At 42.8% G+C, this 22280-nt stretch overlaps 1 protein-coding gene across 4 annotated transcripts in view; it reads right to left on the bottom strand.

The window, feature by feature from the left end:
- Positions 1 to 9238, bottom strand: part of KLHL14 (kelch like family member 14) — a 65242-nt gene extending 56004 nt beyond the window's left edge. Inside the window, exons 1-2 of one of the 4 annotated variants that reach the window (XM_071554598.1) lie at positions 8867 to 9238; positions 6350 to 7329 (exon numbers count right to left, since the gene is read on the bottom strand). In XM_071554598.1, the coding sequence (XP_071410699.1) occupies positions 6350 to 7284 (935 nt within the window). In that variant the 5' untranslated portion in view covers positions 7285 to 7329; positions 8867 to 9238. Of the gene's footprint in view, positions 1 to 6349; positions 7330 to 7728; positions 8235 to 8272; positions 8559 to 8866 lie in introns of those variants that run through there. The other 3 variants (XM_071554597.1, XM_071554599.1, XM_071554600.1) reach the window with 3 other exon arrangements.
- Positions 9239 to 22280: the final 13042 nt, after the last annotated feature.

The raw sequence follows: 22280 nt of genomic DNA, 5'->3' as shown, positions 1-22280 counted from the left end.
CAAAGAGTGAACAGAAAAGTCTCAGATTGCTAGCCAAGACAGATGTGTGTGATGCTTATCATGATCCTACAGCGCTCCATTTGTAAAAGGCACACCATAAGTCACTCCAGGAGGACTTCATCTGAGATGGAACTTCCTTATCTAGGAGGCTCTGCATCACCCTTGACCTACATACTTTCAACAGGACAGTCACGGATTGTATTGCCAAAGAATGGGCAAGAACAGCACAAGACTTCATGTGGGACAGCTCTGCTTTCAGAGAACTGCATGATCCATAAATCTGCTGCATAGACTGTCACAGGTGGTGGAAAAGTGCATTTTTGCAGAAGGACAGCATCTGAGAAACAAGTTCCCATTTTCATAGGCACTTTGTCATCAGTTTGAGCGGCTTAGTAAGACTGGTTTTTAAACTTAATTTTCTCTCTAGAATAAAGCATTTTGAAATCCAGTGAAAGATTTCCGCTCAGAAAAGGAGTTTGGAGATGCACATGCCGCTATTTAAAGCTGCATCAAGTGCTAAAAGGGGCAGGATGACACAAAGCCAAGGAGCAGCACAGTCTAGTGAACTGCAGCAGCCTCTGGACATCCAAGATTAGAGGCCTGGAGATGTGGGTGTAGAAGGTTGGGAGCCTGGTGAAAGGGGCACTCAGGAGTCAGGGGTCATGGTTAACAGAGGATTCAAGAGAAGGGACAGGTGGAGGTGAAATTCAGGTAGGCTGGATCTGTGGAAGAATCCTATCACCTAAGGACATAAAATCAGAAGGGACTCCCAGTTCACAAAGGACACTACCCCAAGTAGTACCTCTGACTGGGAAACTGGCTGGCAGGGCATAATGGTCTTCATAAATTATGTTTCTCCTAACAAGAACTGTAACTGAGCCAAGAAACTGGCTATCAAGGATGTTACCGACCAGCACATACATGTCTTTAAGAAGGCTCCCAAGGACTGTCCTGACCCATAGCAGTCCCTTTAGGACAATGGTGTTGCCTCTGTCCGTTATGTGAACTCCAGGCCTCTGCCCTCTTGGAAATATCACATGTCTCCACTTATACTTCAGCACAAGCCTGTCTCCAAAGGCAAAATAATGCACATAAGATAAGTAAGGAAAGTAGGTGAGACGAACTAGGATTAAACTAACTTCAGGTCTGTGTGGTTCATGTCCCCACAGCCTCTAATGTGTCACTTTCCCTTCTGCAGCTCAGCTGAGAGAGTCCTGGCACAAGAACAATTTCCTGATATTAATTTGAGCATGAAAAACCTGATGCAAAGCCCACTAAAATAAACCAGAGCCTCACATTCACTTCATCCATACTGTAAGGCAAAAGTTAAGAATTCACATACACGTTTTTTATCAGGATGTTAATCTGGGATCTGAAATACTTCTCACTTGCAATTAATCACGAGTAAGAAAATTAGTTAGAATCAAAACAAGGGAGAGGTAGGTGGTTGTTATCAGAACACAGAACAATGTGTTTCAGCGAAAAAACACACAAATTTTTTACAACCACCAAATGTCCTACCAAGACTCTACAAAAATCTCAGGAAAGTCAAATTTAACTACAGACTGAGAGATTTGCAGACAAATAGTGTATTCAAGAAAGAAATTATTTTATTGCAAGAAACCGTAACCAGTTTCTTCAGATTTTTAACCTCCTCTGTGGTAAGTAAAACAGACATGGTATATATGCCTTCTGCATAAAAGCCACTGTCTTCTCATGCTGTTAAGCACTTTACATGTTCCTTGTTCATCGATAGTTACCACCTCCCTACTGAATGAAAAATGGTCATATCATCTTCATCACCTGTCACTGTTTAATTTGCTATCACTTTCACTAATATTGCTTAACACCAAACAGTCTGGATGACACTCTCTGCCCACTGAAATTAAAGAAAAAACCCCAAACAAACCACCTCTACAATTAGCTTTAGCAGGACCAGAATTTGCACTTTTAATCTCCCCAAGGTCTAGTAGTTATCTAGGGAACAAAAGTATAGAAAAACAGCTGGATCTGTACATGCTGGGACTTCACAGAACCCATAAAACAGCATGGTCATGCTTAGCTTTCTTATCTCTTTGTCTCTTTATTCTCCACCTTTCTCTTGTGCTCTTTAATTCTGTATTTTCTGCCTATAACTTTGCCCAGCTCATGTCAGTTGGTTGATCCTCATCCCTTTTTCCTCTCTCACATCTGAAACACCTTTTCCAGAAACTGAAATACTCAGCTGTTACTGACAGCAGATGCTCTTTCTTCCTAGAATTAGTTTTCTCCCTTTTGTTTCATTACGTATCTTTGTTTTTATCTCCCAGGGTAATTTTTTTTGCTAGTTTTGTGTCCTGTCTAGTATCCTATTCTTTTATTTTTCTCCCTTCAAAACCATTTTTCTCTCCCCTCTTCTCTCATTTATACGTTCTTGTTTCTGCTGCTTATATGCCATTTCTCCTCTGGAGTATTTCAACTCCTTTCTTTTTCTGTGTTTTTCCTTCTTCCCCAGTTTTACATTCCTCACTCCCCTTTGTCTCCAGGTACCTGATGCAGCTGTACAGATATCTAACTCCTGCTCTGTCTGCAAATCCTGGAAGGAGCAGACCAGCCCCAGCGCCCACGGCTGTGGAGAGGAGCTGTGTGTCCTGCAGCCGACAAACAACTCCAAGGCCATCAGAGGCTGTCTCTTCCCACCCAGCTTACCTTCTCATGCCTGCCTGGAACAGAGGGCATTGGAAATAGCTACAGGCGAGCAAAATCATAAAATCATGGCAATGGTCTATAAAAAGGCTACAATATTTAGGTAAAGCACTTAGCAATATGCCTCACAATTTAAATATTTTTTCTATAACGCTCCGTTGTCTGTCTACAGCTATACTTTGCGCTAGCACAAGCAAAGTTGAAGTTAAAAACAAGGTGTTTCATAGCAGTGATGTGTTTTTAAACATTTTCATTGTTGCAAGTAAACATGGAAGCAATAATAATTTTCAGTAGCTCACTCATCTTTAAAAGTGACTTTCTTTCCAGAGCAAAGTAATGCTCTAACTCAAAACTTTAAAATTGAAAATACATACCATGTATTATATAAAACATATTGTATTACACAATAAAGCAGAGAGACATTTTAATCAACTCAATACTCTGGTGAAGTCCCAAGAGTCAAATAAATAACTGGAAAGATGAACATTCCTCTACCTAAAGGCATTTTCTTCCCAGAACTACAGAAAACATGACAGCACAGAGCTACCTGTGTCTTTCAGGAACAGACAAACATCATTTAAGCCTCATCTTTGGGGTCACTCACCCCACTCCAAGTCATGATTTTTCCTAGTGACATCAAAACAGGCTATGCCTTGAGAGGCTTTAACAGCAGCTTGTATGCTGATGCCCTATTGAGGTGAGGATCACCGAGTCAACAGAATTACTAACTTTGCTCAGAGTTGAGTCCCTGACTAAATGTCAGATCAATGTCAAAACACCCACCCTCTGTGGTGGGTTCACAAGTCAGGAACATAATTCCTCAGTTTTTTAAAATTATGATCATTTAGTTGCAGTACTTTGAAAATTAATCATACAAAAATACACGAGGCCATTAAAGCATTACCTTCCCTTAAGAAATTTCATGGGGGAAAAAAAAAAAGCCCTGGTATCCCTGCAGATAAACATCGTTTTTCACTGCAACACAGAAGAAAACCTGGGTACCTACTTAGCCCCAGCATCACTTGTGCTAAAGGATCTGCATTTGTGGCACAAACTTTATAAATAACTCTGCTTACAGTGCACAGATTGGTTCCCATGAGCCAAAATCCCTTTTCTCCAGCCCTGACCACAGGACTGGCTTACAGTTCCATTTCAGAGGAGAATCACTGCATTTTGAGCTTCCCATTCCATTAATTTTCTTTAAAAAATATAAATAGCCCTGATGCCAAAGTACTCCAAAGTGTGCATATGGATAAGCATATAACATGTGTATATGCTTTTTTTTAAGTAGCATATTAAAAAAATATTTTTAAAAACACAGAAGAGTTATGGCAAGTTCTAATACTGAGTGCAATCCTCCTCATTTCTTCAACATGCAGGAAGCAGGTGGTCATGGCACTGGGCTGCTTATATTTCTCACCAGCCCATACTGTACTGTGCAGTAGGTATTACACTGCACAAGAGGAACAGTTAATCTCTTTCTAAAGACAGACAAATCCTTTGTGAATGACCTTTCATTAAATTCCAAATTACCAAAGTCACCATTACTCACAGAAAAAAGTAATCGAAGTTTTAAAGTCCTTTTCTGTGCAATAATTTTTATCTACTTGCACACATACTTCACTGTAAGTTACTTTTAAGATTTTCTTCCGCAAATTACTAACTTAAGATTTTCTTTCTTAAAGTAAAATTTTACAGAATGAATGTTAAGTTGTTAAAATGGCTACTTTAGAGAAACTGTAAGTAACAGAAAGGCCAAGTCTGGAAATCTCTGTAGTCTTGAGTATGTTTCTTTTGTTTCTTCATTCATGTTTGAGAGGGCATTTGTACACTTAGGCAGCCTGGCAAAATCTTAAAGTGATTAAGATTCAAAGATGGGCCTTCATGACCTTTATGAATTTCCAGGAATATCATCCAAGACCAAAAATGAAAATCTAACAACTGCATTCTGTGTTACAAAGCATTTCAACATCTCCAACATTTTAACATTCGGAGTAAGTTCTAATGCCTGCTTATAAATAAATCTGAACCGTTTTGCTCCCATTTCACTGCCACTAAAGAATCCAGTCCAGAAAAGCTAGTTACAACATTGTTATTAGACATGTTGAAGTTGAGAAGGTGACAGTACATTTTCACCTGCTGTGGTTAAGGTGAAATACCACTGTCTGCACAGATTTGCAGACCTATTACAAATAAAAAAATGTAGTATTTGTGGTATTTGAAGTCCCCATAAGTCATTAAGTGCAATTTAGAATCTAATCTAGGACTATGTAAAGTGCAATCCCTTTATGTATGCTTCCTCTTACAGGGAGAGCCAGCTCCCAGCAACAGGAGTATCAGATTCTTGCAGCATCCATGACACTTGTAAGCATTCAGTGGACAGAACACCACTACATATCCTTCAAATGACATGGACCACTGAAGCTGGAAAGGTATCTTCACTGAACCAAGCCGGCTGGTATCTCAGCAATCCACCAGGACACGAGCATCAGCTTGGCCCCAGCCGCGTGCAGAATCTCACCTGAGGAGTTGGTGGGTTTTTTCATTTTTGAAAGTCAAAAGTTTTGAGCATTGAAATGCAAAGGGTAAGCACCAACTTACAATAGCGGCATGTCAAAAATACTTTACACTGCAAAATGCTTGTACTTTTTTTTTTTTTTGACTGTAGGATTTCAGAAGAGAATCCATTAGACAACAAGGTGATAAGCATGACAGAACACTAATATAGTGAGTAAGCCGTAGATAATAAAAGAAGACACAGCATTTCCAAAGTTAAATCATTGTGGTACCCATTACATGAAGATATAAAGAATCCTCTGCATTAATGCTAATAGAGTGTATTATCTAAAATATTTAATAATGTACTAGTTTTCTTCTTGCTGCTAAGTCATTAGTAATATGCACCTATTAGTTTAAAAGGTGAATAATACAAAGCATGGTTTGATTTCTGTGCTACCACACCACTGTATAATACCAACAATGGAAGATGGTATTATCATTCCATTTTTGAATGAAAGGAAATACAAGCTTATTTTTAAAGGAGAAAAATAAATTTGGGGTATATTTACTGATTTTTAAACTACATGCTGTGCTTTCAGTTCCTGACACCAACCTCATATTGTCGATCTTTGACATCATGATCCATTACCTTATTAAATGAAAATAACTGACATGCCATAGGTGTAAGGACTATGAAGTCACAAGTTTCCACACACAACAGGGACATCACCCCGCCATCAGCAATACCAGGGTGTGCGTGGATAATATGTGAAAATAACTGATTAGATTTAGGATTCGGTTATTACAGTTTAAAATGCCCTGAAGACACAACTCCTTCTTAAGGAGTAACGCTGAGGGATAAATAAATAAATATATAAATAAATAAATAAACAAATATGGCCTATGATAAACAATGACAACAGGTTCCCAAAGCGCGGGCGGCCGGAGAGCCGAACGGAGGGGACGAAAAGTTTGGTGGTGCAGGGGGCGGGCGGCTCGGGCCCGCCACCTCCCCCCTGCAGCCGCTCCGGCCGCCGCGCCGCCCCCGGCCCGGCCCCCGCGGGATCCCTGCCCGCCGGGACCCCCCGCTCCCGCAACTCCCGCAGGCAGGAGCCGCTGGAGGAGCGTCCGTGAGGGCTGCCCCCGCTCCCTGCCGCCCCCTCACCTGCTGGCCAGGCTCTGCCGGCAGTGCTGCCTGAAGGGCATCAGGTGGTAGTTCATGGCGTCCAGCAGCAGCTTCTGGCAGACGGGGTCGGTGCGCATGAAATCCACCGACTGGACCCGCTCCACCAGCTCCGGCGCAGGGATGAGGGCGAAGCGGAGGCGCTTCATGAGGTCCGGGGCGTACTGCATGCGGGTCTCCCGGTCGTGCTCCAGCCAGAGCACGGACATCTGGAAGAGCGCCAGCTCCGACTCGACGGGGGGGGGCAGTGAGTCGAGGAGGGCGCGCATCTCCTCGAAGTTGAGCAACAGGACGTCCTCCACCAGGTACTTGTTGGCCAGCTTCTTGGTCTCCTCCAGGCCGTGTAGGGCGGCGATCTTGCACACCTGCTTGTAGTTCTGCACCGAAATCTGGTCGTTGAGGAACTGCACGCACAGCTTTGTGACCTGAGGGATGTGTAGGATCTTGCTGACCGACAGCACCTCCTCCACCGTGTCCAGCGAGAGGGTCACGTTGGCCGTGTACAGGTACTCCAGCACCAGTCGCAGCCCGATGGACGAGCAGCCCTGCAGCACCAGGTTGTTGATGGCCCGCGGGCTGGCCAGCAGCTTGTCCTCGGGGGAGGAGGACGGGGTGCCGGGCTCCTCCTGCGTCTGCGGCGGCGGCTCCTTCGGCGGGCCTCCCAGCCCGTCCTGGGCGCCGGGCCCCAGTCCCAGGGCGTGGGGATGCCCGCCACTCCCGCCCCCGCTGGAGAACAGTGATCGGAAGTACTGGGAGCAGGAGGCCAGCACTGCCTTGTGGCAGTGGAACTGCTGGCCCTGGGCCGTCAGGGTCACGTCGCAGAAGAGCTGCTTCCTCCACAGCAGGTTGAGGCCGTGCAGCAGGTTGTCGCTGTGGCTGGGGTCGAAGGTAGAGGTCCTGTCCCCGGATCTGGACATGGCGAGCGGCCTCCGGCACACCTGCCTTTTAAACCCTCCTCCAACCTGGGCAGAGGGGTGGGGAGGAGAGCGGGGTTGGGGGGACACACGGGACGACACAACAATAAACACAGAGCTTTAGAGGCCCGGAGGGCGCATCCCGGCTGTGTGCGCGCGGGTGACGGGGGCGCAGCCGGGGGACCGGCCCCTGTGCCCACCGAGCCGAGCCGCCCCCCCGCCCCGGACACGGACGGGCTCGCTCGGAGGGGCCGCAACTTGGGAGGGCTGGAGAATTTATTTTTTGGCCTCTCCCCTCTAACAACCCCCTTACCCCCGCTCCGCTTTCTCCTGCCTCGGTGCAAACTGGGCTGCTCTCCAGGGGAGGAGCGAGCAAGCCGGGGACATTTTCAAAGCTGAGCCACGCCGTAGGTCCCCCCTCCCAACCACCTAAGCAATCAAACACACCAAATAACCACCCCCGCCTTTAACTCCGCGGTGCCCAGAGAAACTACCAACTGACTGAAACTCTGCCGGGCAGCCGAGCAGCCCTGCCCACCCCGCTCGTCGCCAGCCCCGGCCCCCTCCGGCCGCTTTGGCAACTCGGCGGCGCCGGGACCCGCTTCTCCCCCTGGGGGCGTCGTGCCGGACGGGGGCGCGGGCGCTGGCCGGCACCGAAGTTGAGCCCTTCTCCCCGACCCAGCGCGGGGGCTGCAATACTTCGGACCCTGGCGTGGGGACGAGGGGGATGGAAGCGGCGGCCCCGGGCCCGGCGAGGGGCTGCCCGGCGCTGTCCTGCTCGGCTCGCTACTCCTCGCAGCAGACGGCGCCGCGGCCGTAACTCCGGTAACTACGTGAAGTTCAAGTTGGGAGAAGGACGGGGGCGGCGGGAAGGGGCGGCGGGAAGCAGGGCCCTGCCCGGCGGCCCCTCGGTCCGGTCGGACCCCGCCGCGCCCTCCCAGCCCCGGCCCGGGCGGGCGGCCGGCGGGGCTGCCCCGACCTGCGGCCGCACCTGCGGGGGCTGCGCAGCCACCGACCCGCGCTGACCGCATCCCGCCCCGCGGAGCGCCGCCGCCGCCACCACTCTTCCTCCGCCTCCTCCTCCTCCTCAGAGGGATCCCGCCGAGACCTGCTCCTGCCATTGCAGCGCACTCAGTCGCTCCTCGCCAGCGCTGGGCTTCCTCTGCCTCCCTTCACCCCCGCCTCGCCCCATTTATCGGCACAGCGAGGGGCTCCCTCCAGCCGCTTCCCCTGCCCCGGCGCCGCTCAGCCCCGCTCCGCGCCCCGCCGTCGGCTACAGAAACCTCCCGGAGCCTCTCGCTTTAAGTGGACCCGGTCAATCCCCCCCTCCCCACCGCGCACACACACACATATACATACATGCACACACAGACACAGACACACACTCCTCCTCTTTCTCCCTCCCCTTCCTTCTTTCTCGTTTTGCCCATTTCTTGCAATCGGAGTTTATCCTGCAAACGCGTTCGTTATACAACTGCCCCCCCGCCGCACACACAGACACCCCTTTCCTCTCCCCCAGCAACAAACAAATCAGGAGGCACTAGAAAATGCACAGAGACGGTTAGACACAAGGCCAGAAACTTACCTGCTCCACAACCAGCTGCCAAAGTAAAGGTTCACTTAAGCTCCCCCCAAAAAAATCAATTGTCCTTCCTTTTTAAAGGTTTGCTCTCTCCTTCCAAAAAAAAAAAAAAAAGAAAAAAAAAAACCTTCTGGTTCCCAACTCGGAGCAGTCACTCTTTACAATTTATTTTGTCGTACATCATTTGATCACCATGAATTAGCAACAGCAAGAAAATGTACGAGAGAGAGAGAAGGAGAGAGAGAGAAAGAGAGAGAGAGCGCAGAGCTTTCTGCAAGAGAAGAAGAAGAAAAAATGTACGTGTGACAAATTATGCTACCAAGAAACAACACATCATTATCCTTGGGCCTGGGGCTCAGTGAGTCGTAACGAGAGTAATAGGAAATCCACGGTTGGGGAGAGAAACGGTCGTGCATGGCCAGTGGAGAGAGACCATACAGGGGGATGGATGCTGGAGAGACTCGCAAAATTATGGCTCAAGGCTATTGTAAAAATTGTCGAGCGTAAATGACTGCGATTTCAAACATCTTTGGAAGAAAGAAGGGGAAAAAGCGAGCCCCCCCCCCCCCCCCGCCTCCCTCCCTCTCGCTCTCCCTCTCTCTTCTCTCTCTCTATAAAGAACCGTCAAGTTTTAGTGCGCATTGCTAATTAGTCAATTTCTCTCTGCCTTCACAGGCTGGCGACTTTGCTGCTGAGCTGAAACTGCTAATTTCTGTGACCAGCTTTTTTCTTAGCTGTGATCTGGATGAATGAGTAGCTGTCTCACAGAGATGACAAAAATAAACTCTAATCCCCCCAAAAATTTCCACTACATCTTTCTCATGCATAGATTTATGATCTTCAAGCACCCTGTGCAATATGCAAACTTTTTGTCTGTGTGTGTGTGTATGTGTGTGTGTTGTTGGGGGTGTAAGTCTGATGTATTCAGGTTGTACGGTATTTGTTTCTTGTCTCTTCTGTCTCTCCACACCCCAGGAGTGATGGCAATACTGTCTGATTTCAGTACCCAATATATTGTTACCCCTACCCCTTTGTATTCATATTATTGCTTTGACAGGATATATCATCCTTCCTTGCAAGTATGATGAGACTGGAAGGGTGCAAGGGAGAGAAAGTGAGGCTACTAAATGGTGTTGGTGGTAAAACATTCCTTTTACATTTGTTCCCCTGCACTGTTCAAGATTTATGATTTTGTTTGAAGGATATTTTCTCTATCGTTTTGTCTGGTTAGACAACCGTCTCTGAACTTCACTGTCAGCTCTTCAACAGATAAGGGTTCAGAAGTCACATTTTTTATTGGAAGATTAGCATATTGTCAGATTTGTCTTTCGGTTTTGAGACTTTGCAAAGCAGAAGCCTGAATCAAATGGCAGGAAAGCAGCTGCTATGTCACAAATGTAACCTTTCAACTTTCTGCCAGAGCCGATACCCTAGAAACGTGCATAGCACAGCCCATGTGTTGGGTCTTTGTTTTGGATTTTGCTCCTTTATAGTTTTAAGAAGTCAAGGGAGTTGTTATTGTGGGCATTTTGGGCTTTTTCTTTCCACCAAGGGGCATTTTGGTAGAGGACATGTTCTCTACACTTTATCTCATGATATATTGCACCTTCACATTTATAGCTCTGTTCTTCTGTTGTCAAACCTCCAATTGTCAAAAAAAGAAAAAAAAAGAAAAGAAAAAGGTGGAATGTATGCCCTTGAATGAAAGGAGACTGGAACAAGTACTCACAAAAAGTTTTACCTGGTGTGAAAGCCACGAGCCACATCCCCTTTCACAGATAATGCTCAGGCTCCCATTAATTAAAATACACACCAGGAGTGGGATTTTGAATGCCAGGTCTCATGGTCTTTCTCTTTGACTTGGACAAGGATGCCAACGCATTTACAGAGCTGGAGTCAGATTGCTCAGGAATGCAAAAGACTGGAACTGAAAGGCATCAAGGCAGTTTTTGCTTTTATTTATTTTCTGGTGACCTTAATAAAGAAGTTCTGCCATACCTTTCTGGTTTTCCTTGCCAGATAGCTCCCTTCCCCCTCCCTTGGATGTCGGTTATTTCTGCAAGACATTTTCAAGAGAGGTTAGCTAGCTGGTGTTGTAGGGCATAGTATTCTTCCCAAAATAAAGACACCGTCATACTCTGCTTCTAAAACCATTTTCCTTGTTTTGCTCTCATTGTGGCTTGCTTCCTGCTGTACCCGGTTGGCCATGTGTATTTGGACCCTGTTAAGGTGAAGAGAAACATGAATTACAAGATGACTCCATTTTGATAGTATCTGGTGTCTTCAGTGATGAGAGTTGTCTCCCAGCTGTAGTAGATGGGAAGAATGATTTTTATATCACGCTTGTGCTGCCGAACTTTACTGCTGTAATGGCTGTAAATAATCCCCATGGGATTTTGTATGAGTTTGCACTGACTGATGTGTCATACACACTTAAACCATTGTAAGCTGCCAAAATACATCTGGGTAGCAAGTTTCTTGGACGAGCATACTGGTATGTTTTCTTCTTTAGTGAAAAGACTTGGTTAATTTTTATTTACCTTTGTTACACTAACTTGGGTTGAAATAAAGTTCAGTCTTAACCTATGTATATGATTTGTTGTCACTTATGAAATACATGGGACAAATATTTCCAAAGGTCCTGGATATGGTATTTTCTGAATGGGCTTCAACATTTTGAAGGGAGACTTCAAAGCTTCTAACTAAGGTGGATGCTTGATTTCAAGTAGAAAATTAAAATTTGTCGCTTGCAGATGGCAGTTGTTGCCAAAATAATACCATGTGCTTGCTTTATTCTGCAACTACTCTCAGACCTGCACCATGTAAAATTATTCTTTCCTTTGGAGAAAAACTAGATGCACTTGACACTTGGTTTAAGCAGGGACTTCACATCTTTCGTTTATCTCCCCCAAACCATCACAGACTTTGGGGAAACCACTGAAATCTCCTCTGAGGTACTGAATACATAGCAACTCTGAAGTCTTCCCTATCATAGCTATAGGGCTCTATCCCTAAACAGGATTTCCAAAGAACAGCAGGCAGTGCCCCATGCTTTCATCTTTTTAAAGCCAGAGATTTGGAGATGTGGTTTTCCTTGTCTTTCTTTAGCTCAGCTCTTTCCATCCCTGTAGATCACTCAGTTTACCAAAGCCTGATTACGGAGGCTCGTGGCAGGGAGGCCAATACTACACAAGCTCCAAATCACATCCTGCAATTAAAGAGGTCCTGATGTAGAAGAGGTTTTTATCAAGATAGGATAAGTCATTGTCATTAAAATCCCAGGGAACAAACTCAGTAAATAAGCAAAGTAAATACTTTTCAATAACATTATTTCTATAAAAAGAAATTTAGAACACCTTTATAACTGTGCTTGTAATATGAAACATACCTCTGCACAAGTGATGTTTTATGGGGTATTATTTGCAGATTTTCTTGTTGCAATGTATGATGCTATCCCGGCAAAGCTTCGAAATCAAGTTACATGCACAGTATCTTTATTATTACGAACAAAAATAAGTGTCAATTCTGAACACCCATCCTTTTGTCATTGAGATTGCTGACAGAAATAGAGCTTCAGCTGGCTCTCCTCTCTGGGGCACAGAGATTTTGCATTTTGTGCAAATCATCTAGCCTGCTGAACTCTCTCAACAGTCTGCATTTCTGCCACTGTTGCATTTTAAATGGTAGAACAGAGATGTTAGCACTCAACAGAGCCGCCTGGATGCAGATGGGATCTGTCATCATGGCAAAAGCTCTTTTGAGGGGCCTTCTGGACAGGTAAAGACTACAGGTGGGCTGGATTGTTTTTATTGGGCTACAAGCCGTGCTAGTTGTTTGGACAGATCTGAGCACACAGGTTCTTTTTGAGGTACAAATACTAAACACATAGATGAGCCACAGCACTGCTGTCTATTACCAGTAATGTTACTACTGTTGCTGAACATTCTTGTATAATCCACTTTGATGTGAAAGTCTGTAAGCTCGCACTTCTGAAGGAAGACCTGGCATCACAGCACACTGTTCCTGGAGGACAGATGAACTCCTCCCTTCATCCATTGCCCATCAGTGTCAATCTAGGAGCAGGGCAGGAGTGGAAGATTTCAGGATACTGCCATGGTGGTTGTTAGACCCAAGGCCTGCAAGTCTGGATGTGTGGATTCCCACCACTGGCACACAGTGATGGTACCTACACTGGCTTGCATATTTTGAGGTTGGTGCCTGGGAACCATTCAAAGCTCATAAGTGCCTTGTTTTTTGAAGAGGTCTTTTCCCTGGAAATCAAGGAGACATGAGGCATTGTAAGGAGCTGGGCAGGAAAGAGAATCAAAAGTTATCTTGAGTTTAATAATATAACAACCTTGACTCAGGTGCATTCTTCAATATTTCTGTGCTTCAGTTAACAAATGCTAAAACGGGTTTTCATTAGTGCAGTCCAAGGCTCTCCCAGCTTGTGCTCCATCAGCCCTGCTGAGCACATCTGCCCGGCTCCACCCCCAGCTGGGTATTTTTGAGTGTTTACTGTTACACTTGTGATACCAGTGGCTGCTGCAACCCTGTGGCTGTAGAGACTGGCACAACTGGCCCCAGAGGTGTCACAGGCATCCTGATTGCCTGTGTGGTCTACTGCTTAATCAATTCTTTCCTAGGGCTTTGAGATTCCTCCAGGAATAAAGACTGGTTTTATTTACACGCACAGAAATATTATGGAATGTTGTTTCTGTGCCTGAATGTATACAAAATATAACTGTAACAAAGAGTCATAGTACCATTTAGTATTCAGACTTTTGCCCTGTTTACCGAAAGCTCTGGTGGTTGGTGCAACACAGGAACCTAAATGAATGAACCTGAGAGCACCAAACCCCAAGTTTTTGCACCTCTTACAGTCCCCCAAAAAGGCAATAGAGTAAATACATAAAAAAAGAAAGAAGTCACTAAATGCAATGCTGTGCAATCAAGGTGACATGAATAAAGTTTGTAGAAAACCAGTAGCTTCTGAAAAAGCAAAATATAAAGTATCTCCTCTGAAAGAGTTATTAAAATAACTTGGCGTGGGGGAGGCAGAACTCAGAACTGTTAAAAGAAGCAGCTAAGCTTGGGGAAATTGCAATCTAAAAGCAAGGTGGATTAAGCAAATCCTTCTGTACAGAACCATGCTACAACTAGGAACCCTCTAACCATCACTCAGAAAAGCTTACGCTCTGGGACTCGATTTTCAGGCACATAATACGAGCTTTAGTGATTGTGTCTGCACTGTACTCCCAATTAAGGGATACTCTCTTGTGCTTAAGTCCATTTCTGTTCAGGAAAGCATTTAAGCATTTCTTAAACCATATTCTTAAGTACTCTCTTGAAAGGGAATGCCTTCCTGACGTGGATTGTGTCTGCGTTTGCCATTCAGTTTGTCTGAGTTTCCCCAGCTCGGTGCACACAGGACTCACTGCAAAACTAAGAGGAGGATACATTGGTGGCAAATGACACCGTGATTGCTCTAAAGTCAAAGTCAGGTTTTGTAAGGAGCAATCCCCATTTGGGACAGTGCTCCATCCCAGCTGCCTGGTTTCTTGAGGCAGCATTTTGGGGGAAAAGGCAAGTTTCAGAGCACCAGCAACTAGCTGGATTGCAGTGGCCAGAGTACATTTTTATCCTGAAATAATATATAATTCATAAGTTTAACGTGGATCTCATCCCCAAGAGTGCACTATCAGTTTTTAAGGGAGAGAGGAGTTCCAAACATTTTTTTAAATTCCATTTCTAGCAAAGTCTGCTGACAAAAAGTTTTGTTCTCCATCAGATCTAAGTGCTCTGGGACAGAAATCTTTCCTGTAGTGATCCATTTCAACTGCCCCAAAATTGTCTCCTCCCTTTGAATGTAGCAGAGAAGAGTCATTGAATGCCCAGTCCCTTGTGAGGAAATAATGGTGTAAAATAAAATATGGTATTAACTTTGACTACTAAGATGCTTATTAATTAACAAAACTTTGGAGGCATATGTATAAAAAAAGCAAAGGAAATGTGAGTTAAGATTTATGGTTTCCCTTTGCTTTGCTGCATCTTTCTAAGAACACCTCCTGACCTGGCTGCTTGAAGAGTAGGGCCGTGCTTAAATAGTACAGTCTTGTTGTGCTGAAGATGGGAAAAAGGTGATCTCTCTCTGGAGATCAGGTATCATTGCTTTCTCAGTAACCAGACCTATCACCATGGTGAAACAGTCAATATACTGCTTTCTCCCCCTTTTCCAGATTGTATTTTTATAGTTAGAACCCCCTAGTTCAAGTGAGTTTGCTAAGAAAAAAACCCCAGAAACACAAGACATGGAGACAGGGCTTCATGAGATTAAAATCAGGTCATCTTATCTTTTTATAGTCAGTGAAGGTCAAGTGATATTCCCCTAAGTGGTGTTGACCCTCACTAGTTGGTGAGGGTGATTTTTGTGAAATCCAGTAGTAGCACCAACTTAACCCAGCTAGCTACCCAGATAAACAGGGATCTCTGTCTTGTCTCCACTAGGTCCAGCTGAAAAATAGCAACCTGAGGCTGGTATAGCATTGTAAAAATACCATTTTTTTTTTTTGGTCAAGGATTATAAAAACTTGGTAGCAGATATTCTGAATGGGAGAAAATCGGAGAAGGGAAAAAATCCCTTTTCTTTGCTGACGTGTTTTAATCTTTCTCAGCAAAGTGGGCTGTATCCAGCTTCATGGTTCAAATCTGGCCCAGGCAGTAGAAAGCCAAAGGAAGCTATCATTGAAAGGCTGACAGGTCTCTGTGTGTCACCAGCTGGCTGTTTCAGGCCAGCATCTAGTTCCCATAATAAAAACATCCTTGCATTTGCCTCTGAGTGACATTGCCTTGGAATACAAGCAGATCATGCTTGGTCATGAAGGATATGCCAGCCATTCTCAGCTGGAAATTTCCCCACCATCACTTTTTCAAAGATTTTCCATAGTGCCAAATGGGAAAAGTGAGGCAGCTCTATTTCTGTTGTACCAAAGAATTAAGAGGAGACTTTAGTTTGTTTTTTCTTTTTTTTTGCTTTTGTTTTGTTGGTTTTGGTGTTGTTTTTTTTTACTCAAGTTGCCTGAGTGATTTTCAGGTACCTATTTCTCACAAGATAACATCTTCCTGTCTGTCCAGTGCCTCATATTTGTTTACACCAAAATATAAATAAGCATCCCAAATATTCTAGAGCTGAGAAATAACACTGGAGAAAAATGTAAAAAAGGCTTCCATTTTAATTTTATTTGAATACAGCTCACCAGCAGACACAGGTTCATTGCTGATATAAAGGGAAAGTCCTAGTAGACCCAGTGACTGCTCACAGGAGTTGTGAATCTGGCCTACTAGTATTTTACTGATGATAAAACTGGGAGACAGGCAAAATGAGAAACATCCATGGGCTGAGAATTTATTTTGTTTTTAAATTAGACATATTTTAGTTACAAAAGATTGCAAAACTTAAAAATGATAAAATTTTAGAATTTCTGTGCAGCTTATTTCAATAATAACCATCATGATTCAAAATGAATATGATTAAAAGGAAATTTATATATTGCTCCTTGACTTTGGTTTCAGAGCTGAATGGATTTTAAGTGCCAGGCAACAAGCTCCTTAAAACGGGATTAAGAGTGGTAATTTTGTTGGTTTTTTTTTTTTAAGCCACTATGACACTATTATAACATCCAGGCTTTTTCACATCCCCTGGTCCACTGTCAAGAACTCCCAGTGACAGACACCAAGACTAAGCTGGGGCGGTGACCCGAGTTATTTTGGAAGTTACATCTCAACATACAGAATTTCATGCAGTAGCTCTGATGACAAAAAATAAATTTACCACATGGAATCTCACAACATATTGTGCGGTAACTCAGAAAATAACTTGGCTTACCATTGCAAATATATATATATACACGTATATATGTATATATGTGTGTATATATATATGTATATACATGTGTGTGTGTGTGTGTGTATATATATATATATGAATACACATTAACAGTAGTTAGAGACATTGATCTATTAAGTCATTTTCCTACACTACCTTCAGACCTTTTGTATGAAGCAGAAAAACCATCATTAAAGTTATGGTTTGCCAGACAATTGCTTTGTCAAATCTCAAGAAATTGCATAATAAATTGTATACATGCATCGAACATGAACAGCAGAGGGGTATAACAAGCTATGTATTTCCAGTCCACTTGTTCTTTCATCTAAACTGTTTTGTTTTGAAGAGTAATCCTATGTTCCCTTCAAGACATAAAATGTACATATACATTTATCTATCAAACTAAGTAGAAGTAATTGAAACACTTAATATGCACAGTAATAAAGAAACACATGAACAACTTCATTATTAATGTCTATTGATTATTTATGTTTTCAAATAGGCAAATGTAGCTACTAATATGTTATCCTGTTAGTCTATATGTGCATTTTGGCTTTACCTGTTTATTGGCGAGTTTACTATCTACATTATGGGTATTTTTATTGCTGTACACTCATTTGCTATGCACATAACTGAGGTCAGTTTACGAACTGACTAGTGTTTACTCAATTTGATTACTATGTAACATTACTAAGACTATTCTCCCTTTGGAAAATTAACTGTACAAGGAAGGCCAGTAAATCTTTACTTAAAAATTCCAAACTTTAGATTGATTTCAGCAGTGGGTCTGTATTGATCTAAAAAGCTTTGCGTTCCTAACTAAAAACTAATCTTTATTTCACCCTTTACTGACTGCAGCCATAAATATGTTCACTCATACTGGAGTTTAGTGGATTAATGGTTATTGGAGATTGTGGCTTCCAACTGAGGTTGGTAAACCTTAACCTTTGGAGGACAACATGAAGGCATGTACCCCTTGTCATCTGTAATAGTTGGGTCCCTTTCTGACAGTTACCTGAGTGTTAAAGGGGAGGCAGACCAGGACATAGGAAATAAAGTACTAGCAGCTCACTTTATCTATCTAATCACTTGTTATACTGACCATTGTGTCTAGACCTGACTCCTGACTCTTTTTCTGATGCAAAGGCATTGAAATGAAACAATGTATTTTGTCTGTGATACTAAAACTCCAGAATTTCCAAGCACTAGAATTAGTTGTGCCTCAAAATTTATAGATAGAAATGTCTTCTTTTATTTCACCGTATTTGTGGGAGATTTTTTATGTGACTCAGGGCAAATCTTTCTCACTGTCTCTGACAACAGATTTTCAAAGACAGCAGCTAGGAGACATTACCTTACATTCCACTGCAATGACTTATTAGTTATTATCCAAAACATAATTATACTAATTGTTACAAAAAACATAATTGCATTAATGTCTTAAAGTAGGGTTTATTCCAGAATGTCATGTTCTGGAATAGATGTCAATTAGCACTTAAGTTATGAACAAGCCATCCCTACTTTAATTCAAACTTTAATTCACTCAAGTCAGCTTAAGTTACTCAAGAAAGCAATGTGAGGGTAGAAATTATTCCCACATGTAAGGACTGAAAGATCTGCCCTAACTTTTCATTAAAGAGAATAATGATTATTGAGAACATAAAAAAAATTATTTCATTAGCCATACAGAGAAGATTTCACTGGAACACGAAATATACAAAACGGTAGATGTCAAGTGATTATATTAACAGACACAATTCAATATCCATTGTTCCAGAAAATATACTGAGCTTAAAGGAGAGATTTCTTCTTCAAGAAATATTGACTTGAGCCTGCCTAAATTCAAAGGAGAGATTTATTTTTCATAAGCAGGTACCATCTTGTGACAGTCACTTCTATAATTATTCCCATTTGAGAGTATAAGGGATACTTGTGTCAAAAAGGGTGCCTGGTTTTTGAAAATGGCTCTTATTTTAAAACCTTTCTTTCTATTTCTATTAATTCTATTTTTGCAAATCAAATTTCCAGGAAGGGAGATTGCTTTTGTAATAACATAGAATTGCAGTTGCTGGCAGCTGTTGCAAATGATTTTAGGCAATTTACGTCCCTCGAGACATTTTCCCAACATCAAGGTAATCAGGGCCAGTGGGATATAATCTGGGAACAATTCTAACAACAAGTTTCCCATCCTGGACCAAAAAACACAGTCCCAGGAGACAGGGAAGATTGCTCATTGTGCTTTGACATTCATTCCTAACACTTAGCTGCAGATTTTGCAACTGTTTTTTTGATTAAAGTAACAGCCTTGATTTAAACATTTAAACAAAGGTAAAAAGACTATAGGAATACTAGGCATCTGCTAGGCAGAATGTTGCCCTTATTTTACCATTTCATTAGCCTTACCTTTTCCTTCTTCTTTCAGTACTCTCTGACTCATCTCTCAGCTTCTAACTGTGTCAGATTTCACTCCAGAAGGTAAAAATTCCCAGGGGTGCATGGCATGGGATCCCACTGTTTGCCATCCTCATCTAAGATGGAAAGAGGTTTTCTTGGGGTCTTTTGCAAGCTTTCACTAACAGCAACAACCATTGGACCTTGTACAGATAGTCCGAGTTTGATAACAAAACGTTGGCATATTTTTTTGTGAGGAGAACATGTTCACAGAGTATCACAGGCATCACCAAGTGAGGGGGAAAATATTTCTGTGAATTTTTGTTAAACCTATAGGAGCTCATCACTCATGGTGATCTAGCTGAGATCAAAGTAAGGCCACCTAGAGCAAGACTGCTGTTCTCCTCAGAGAATACCAAGCTGCTTAGAATATTATAGGAAATATTCAAGGAAATTAAAAATGACCACATCATTTCACACAGCAGTAAATATGTCACAAGGATTTTTTATCACATGGACTTGATGCACATTGGGCAGCAAGAAAATAGATTTGATCAACAGGAATAACTGCTTTACAGCTAATATGATCTACTGAGTCACAAATCCTCTTTTTCATAATGCTTAAATACGGATTTACATGATGGACTATAACACTCCAAATGCACCGTTTATATTTATCATGTAAATAACAATGAGTGTCAAATTAGAATGCAGATCAAAATAGCACACAAGTTATTCAAATGGCTTCTTGGTTCAGAAACTTTTTTGAATAGTTCAGAAGTATCGTCTCTGTAGACTGTGAGCATGCACTTACTGAGACCCATGTGAGTAATGTGCACATGAAAGTGATCCTGTTGAACTCAGTAGGTTTACTCAGCTCTATAAAGTTGCTTATGGCTGTATGTACCTACAGGAGAGATGTCAAAGTCAGTAAGGACACTTTATTTTTCTTGTCAACTTCCAAAGTTTCTATGAGCTGAGCACTAAGCTCTTATTTACTATTTGCTTCTAGAGGAATAATTTCTGTGTCCAAAGCCCATATGATCACTAATTAGACAGTTTTTCTACCCTTTTCTTCATCCACAATCAGTACTTTAAAAAATGCAAGAAACCTTGTGAGAGTCCTCTTTAAGTGCATGCACCTTCAGAAATCCTGTGCTACCCTCTCAGCCTATCCCTGAGCTGCATAGTAACCCTCCAGCCTGTGTGTACATACACATACATGGGGATCCGTGGGAGTCAGTATAGGTCCTGCATTTTATGTTTAAATCCTTAATAGTTAAGCAATAAATTTTTCTTCACAGTGTCAAGTGTTGCTGGAAAACAGACACAGTTTCACCTTTGATACTAGAATCTTAGCAAGGGGGTGGCTTCTGTATTTCTCCAATGCGAAAAACTAGTGCAAAAGGCCAGTACAAAGGTCTTACAAGTCAAGTTATTCAAATCCTTCCTCAGCCCTGAAAATCAGTCCTGATAGCTTTAGTTTGTGGCTGACAACAGTCTTTTGGCTACCCCTCAGTAGAAAGGTGAGGTCTGAAAATAACAAGCTTCAGGAGATACTAGACAGCACAAAGGTCATTTGGCATTATCTTTTCCCAATCTGTACCCATCTTCCCCTAAACAGACAGAGTTCATCCCCTTCTCCTTTCTCTGAGTTAATTATAACTTGCATTGAGTAGTGTCATGGAGAGAGACATAAAAAGCAGCAACACTAATAGTACTCAAGGGGAACTTAGTAGCTCTGCAGCAGAACAAAAATCTCCCAGCAAAGAGTTGTGGCAATAAACAAGCCAGTTTGACACCAGTCAAAGTCCACATGCAGATATATTTACTTGTTCTATATTGGCCATGGTTTTCCAACTTAATGAGACAGAGATATTTCTGTAGGAGAGATTCTACATTTAAGTAGAGAGGTAGCATGTCCCTGTAACATAATTCATTCCCTGGCCACTGCACTGGCAGTGAACACTGGAATTCAAATGAGCTTTTGCAAATTCCAAGAGGGAAAGAGAAAAAAAGATTTGGTGACTGCTTGAAAACAAATATTTGAACTTACATTTCAGCAGAATTGAGGGCAGTTATACAAAGGTGCCTTGTTGCCTTTGTGCCTGTTTAGGACAAGTCAGAGACAGCCAGAGGCAACCAGCTTCTGTGCAGTGCCATGTGAGGTCTTCCCCAGCCTGGATGCTCCTGAGCTCTGTGGGTGATCTGGGATCATGGGCAAATCACAGCACATTGCAGGGAGCAGTGCAAAACAGACCTGTGTTTAGCTGCTTGCTTGTGTTTAATTTATTTGTGCTGGCTTAGATCTCAAGGCAAAATTCTTAAGTTCAGTAGTGCCTTACTCAAATCATGAGCTGGAGGTGCTGAGAAGTTTGAGTGTGGGTAGCAATATGAAGCTACTTGCCTCTGGAATCCCAGCCAGCCCTCCACCTTGCTTCTTTTTGATTACTACTGGCTTATCTAAAGTATCATATTCTTCTACCTGAAATTCAGCTGCAGTCCTTGCTTCCTTGCTTCCTTCTCCTTCTCATTCTTCTCCTTCTTTTTTTCCTTCTCCTTCTCCAATAACCCTTCTCTCCCCATCTCTTCTCAGCAAGTAGTTATCAGGTTTCTCATTAATGGTATGAGCATTCTTTTGCTCTTCTGGAAGATTACACATTGTAGGAGGAAAAAGGACATTCTTCATCAAGAGAGTCAACGCAGTAGCAGAGCTACACGAAGAACTCACTGGACTTACTTAACTACATTTTACTGCAGAATTTACCCTTGTGATGGCCAAAATCCTATTTGTAAATTGTGCTGACAACCATGCTCCTTGGTAAAATGTGAACACAATGAAGTCAGTGTCAATTCAGAATCTCTATCTTTGAGATAACTATTTCCTATGGAATATCTTTATGTAGTAGAGAGCTTGAACTTATGCTATGAACTCATCCTCTGATCATGGATCAGACACCATTGATAAAAGGAAAAAAAGTCTCTGCATATAGTTGTCCCCAACACCAAAACAGTCTTTAGTATTTAGTTCTTGAAGGTCTGAAAAGATAAGAACGATCTCTAAGGTCGGAATTTGTAGCTTATATTTGTTTTTCAGGCTGCCTGTTTTTGAGACATGCCTCTTGTGCAGTGTAGTGGATG

The sequence above is a fragment of the Pithys albifrons genome, chromosome 4, assembly GCF_047495875.1.
Source record: "Pithys albifrons albifrons isolate INPA30051 chromosome 4, PitAlb_v1, whole genome shotgun sequence".
NCBI lineage: Eukaryota > Metazoa > Chordata > Aves > Passeriformes > Thamnophilidae > Pithys > Pithys albifrons.
The sequence above is the reverse complement of the archived record's forward strand: the minus strand, read 5'-3'. Positions and strand labels throughout refer to the sequence as shown.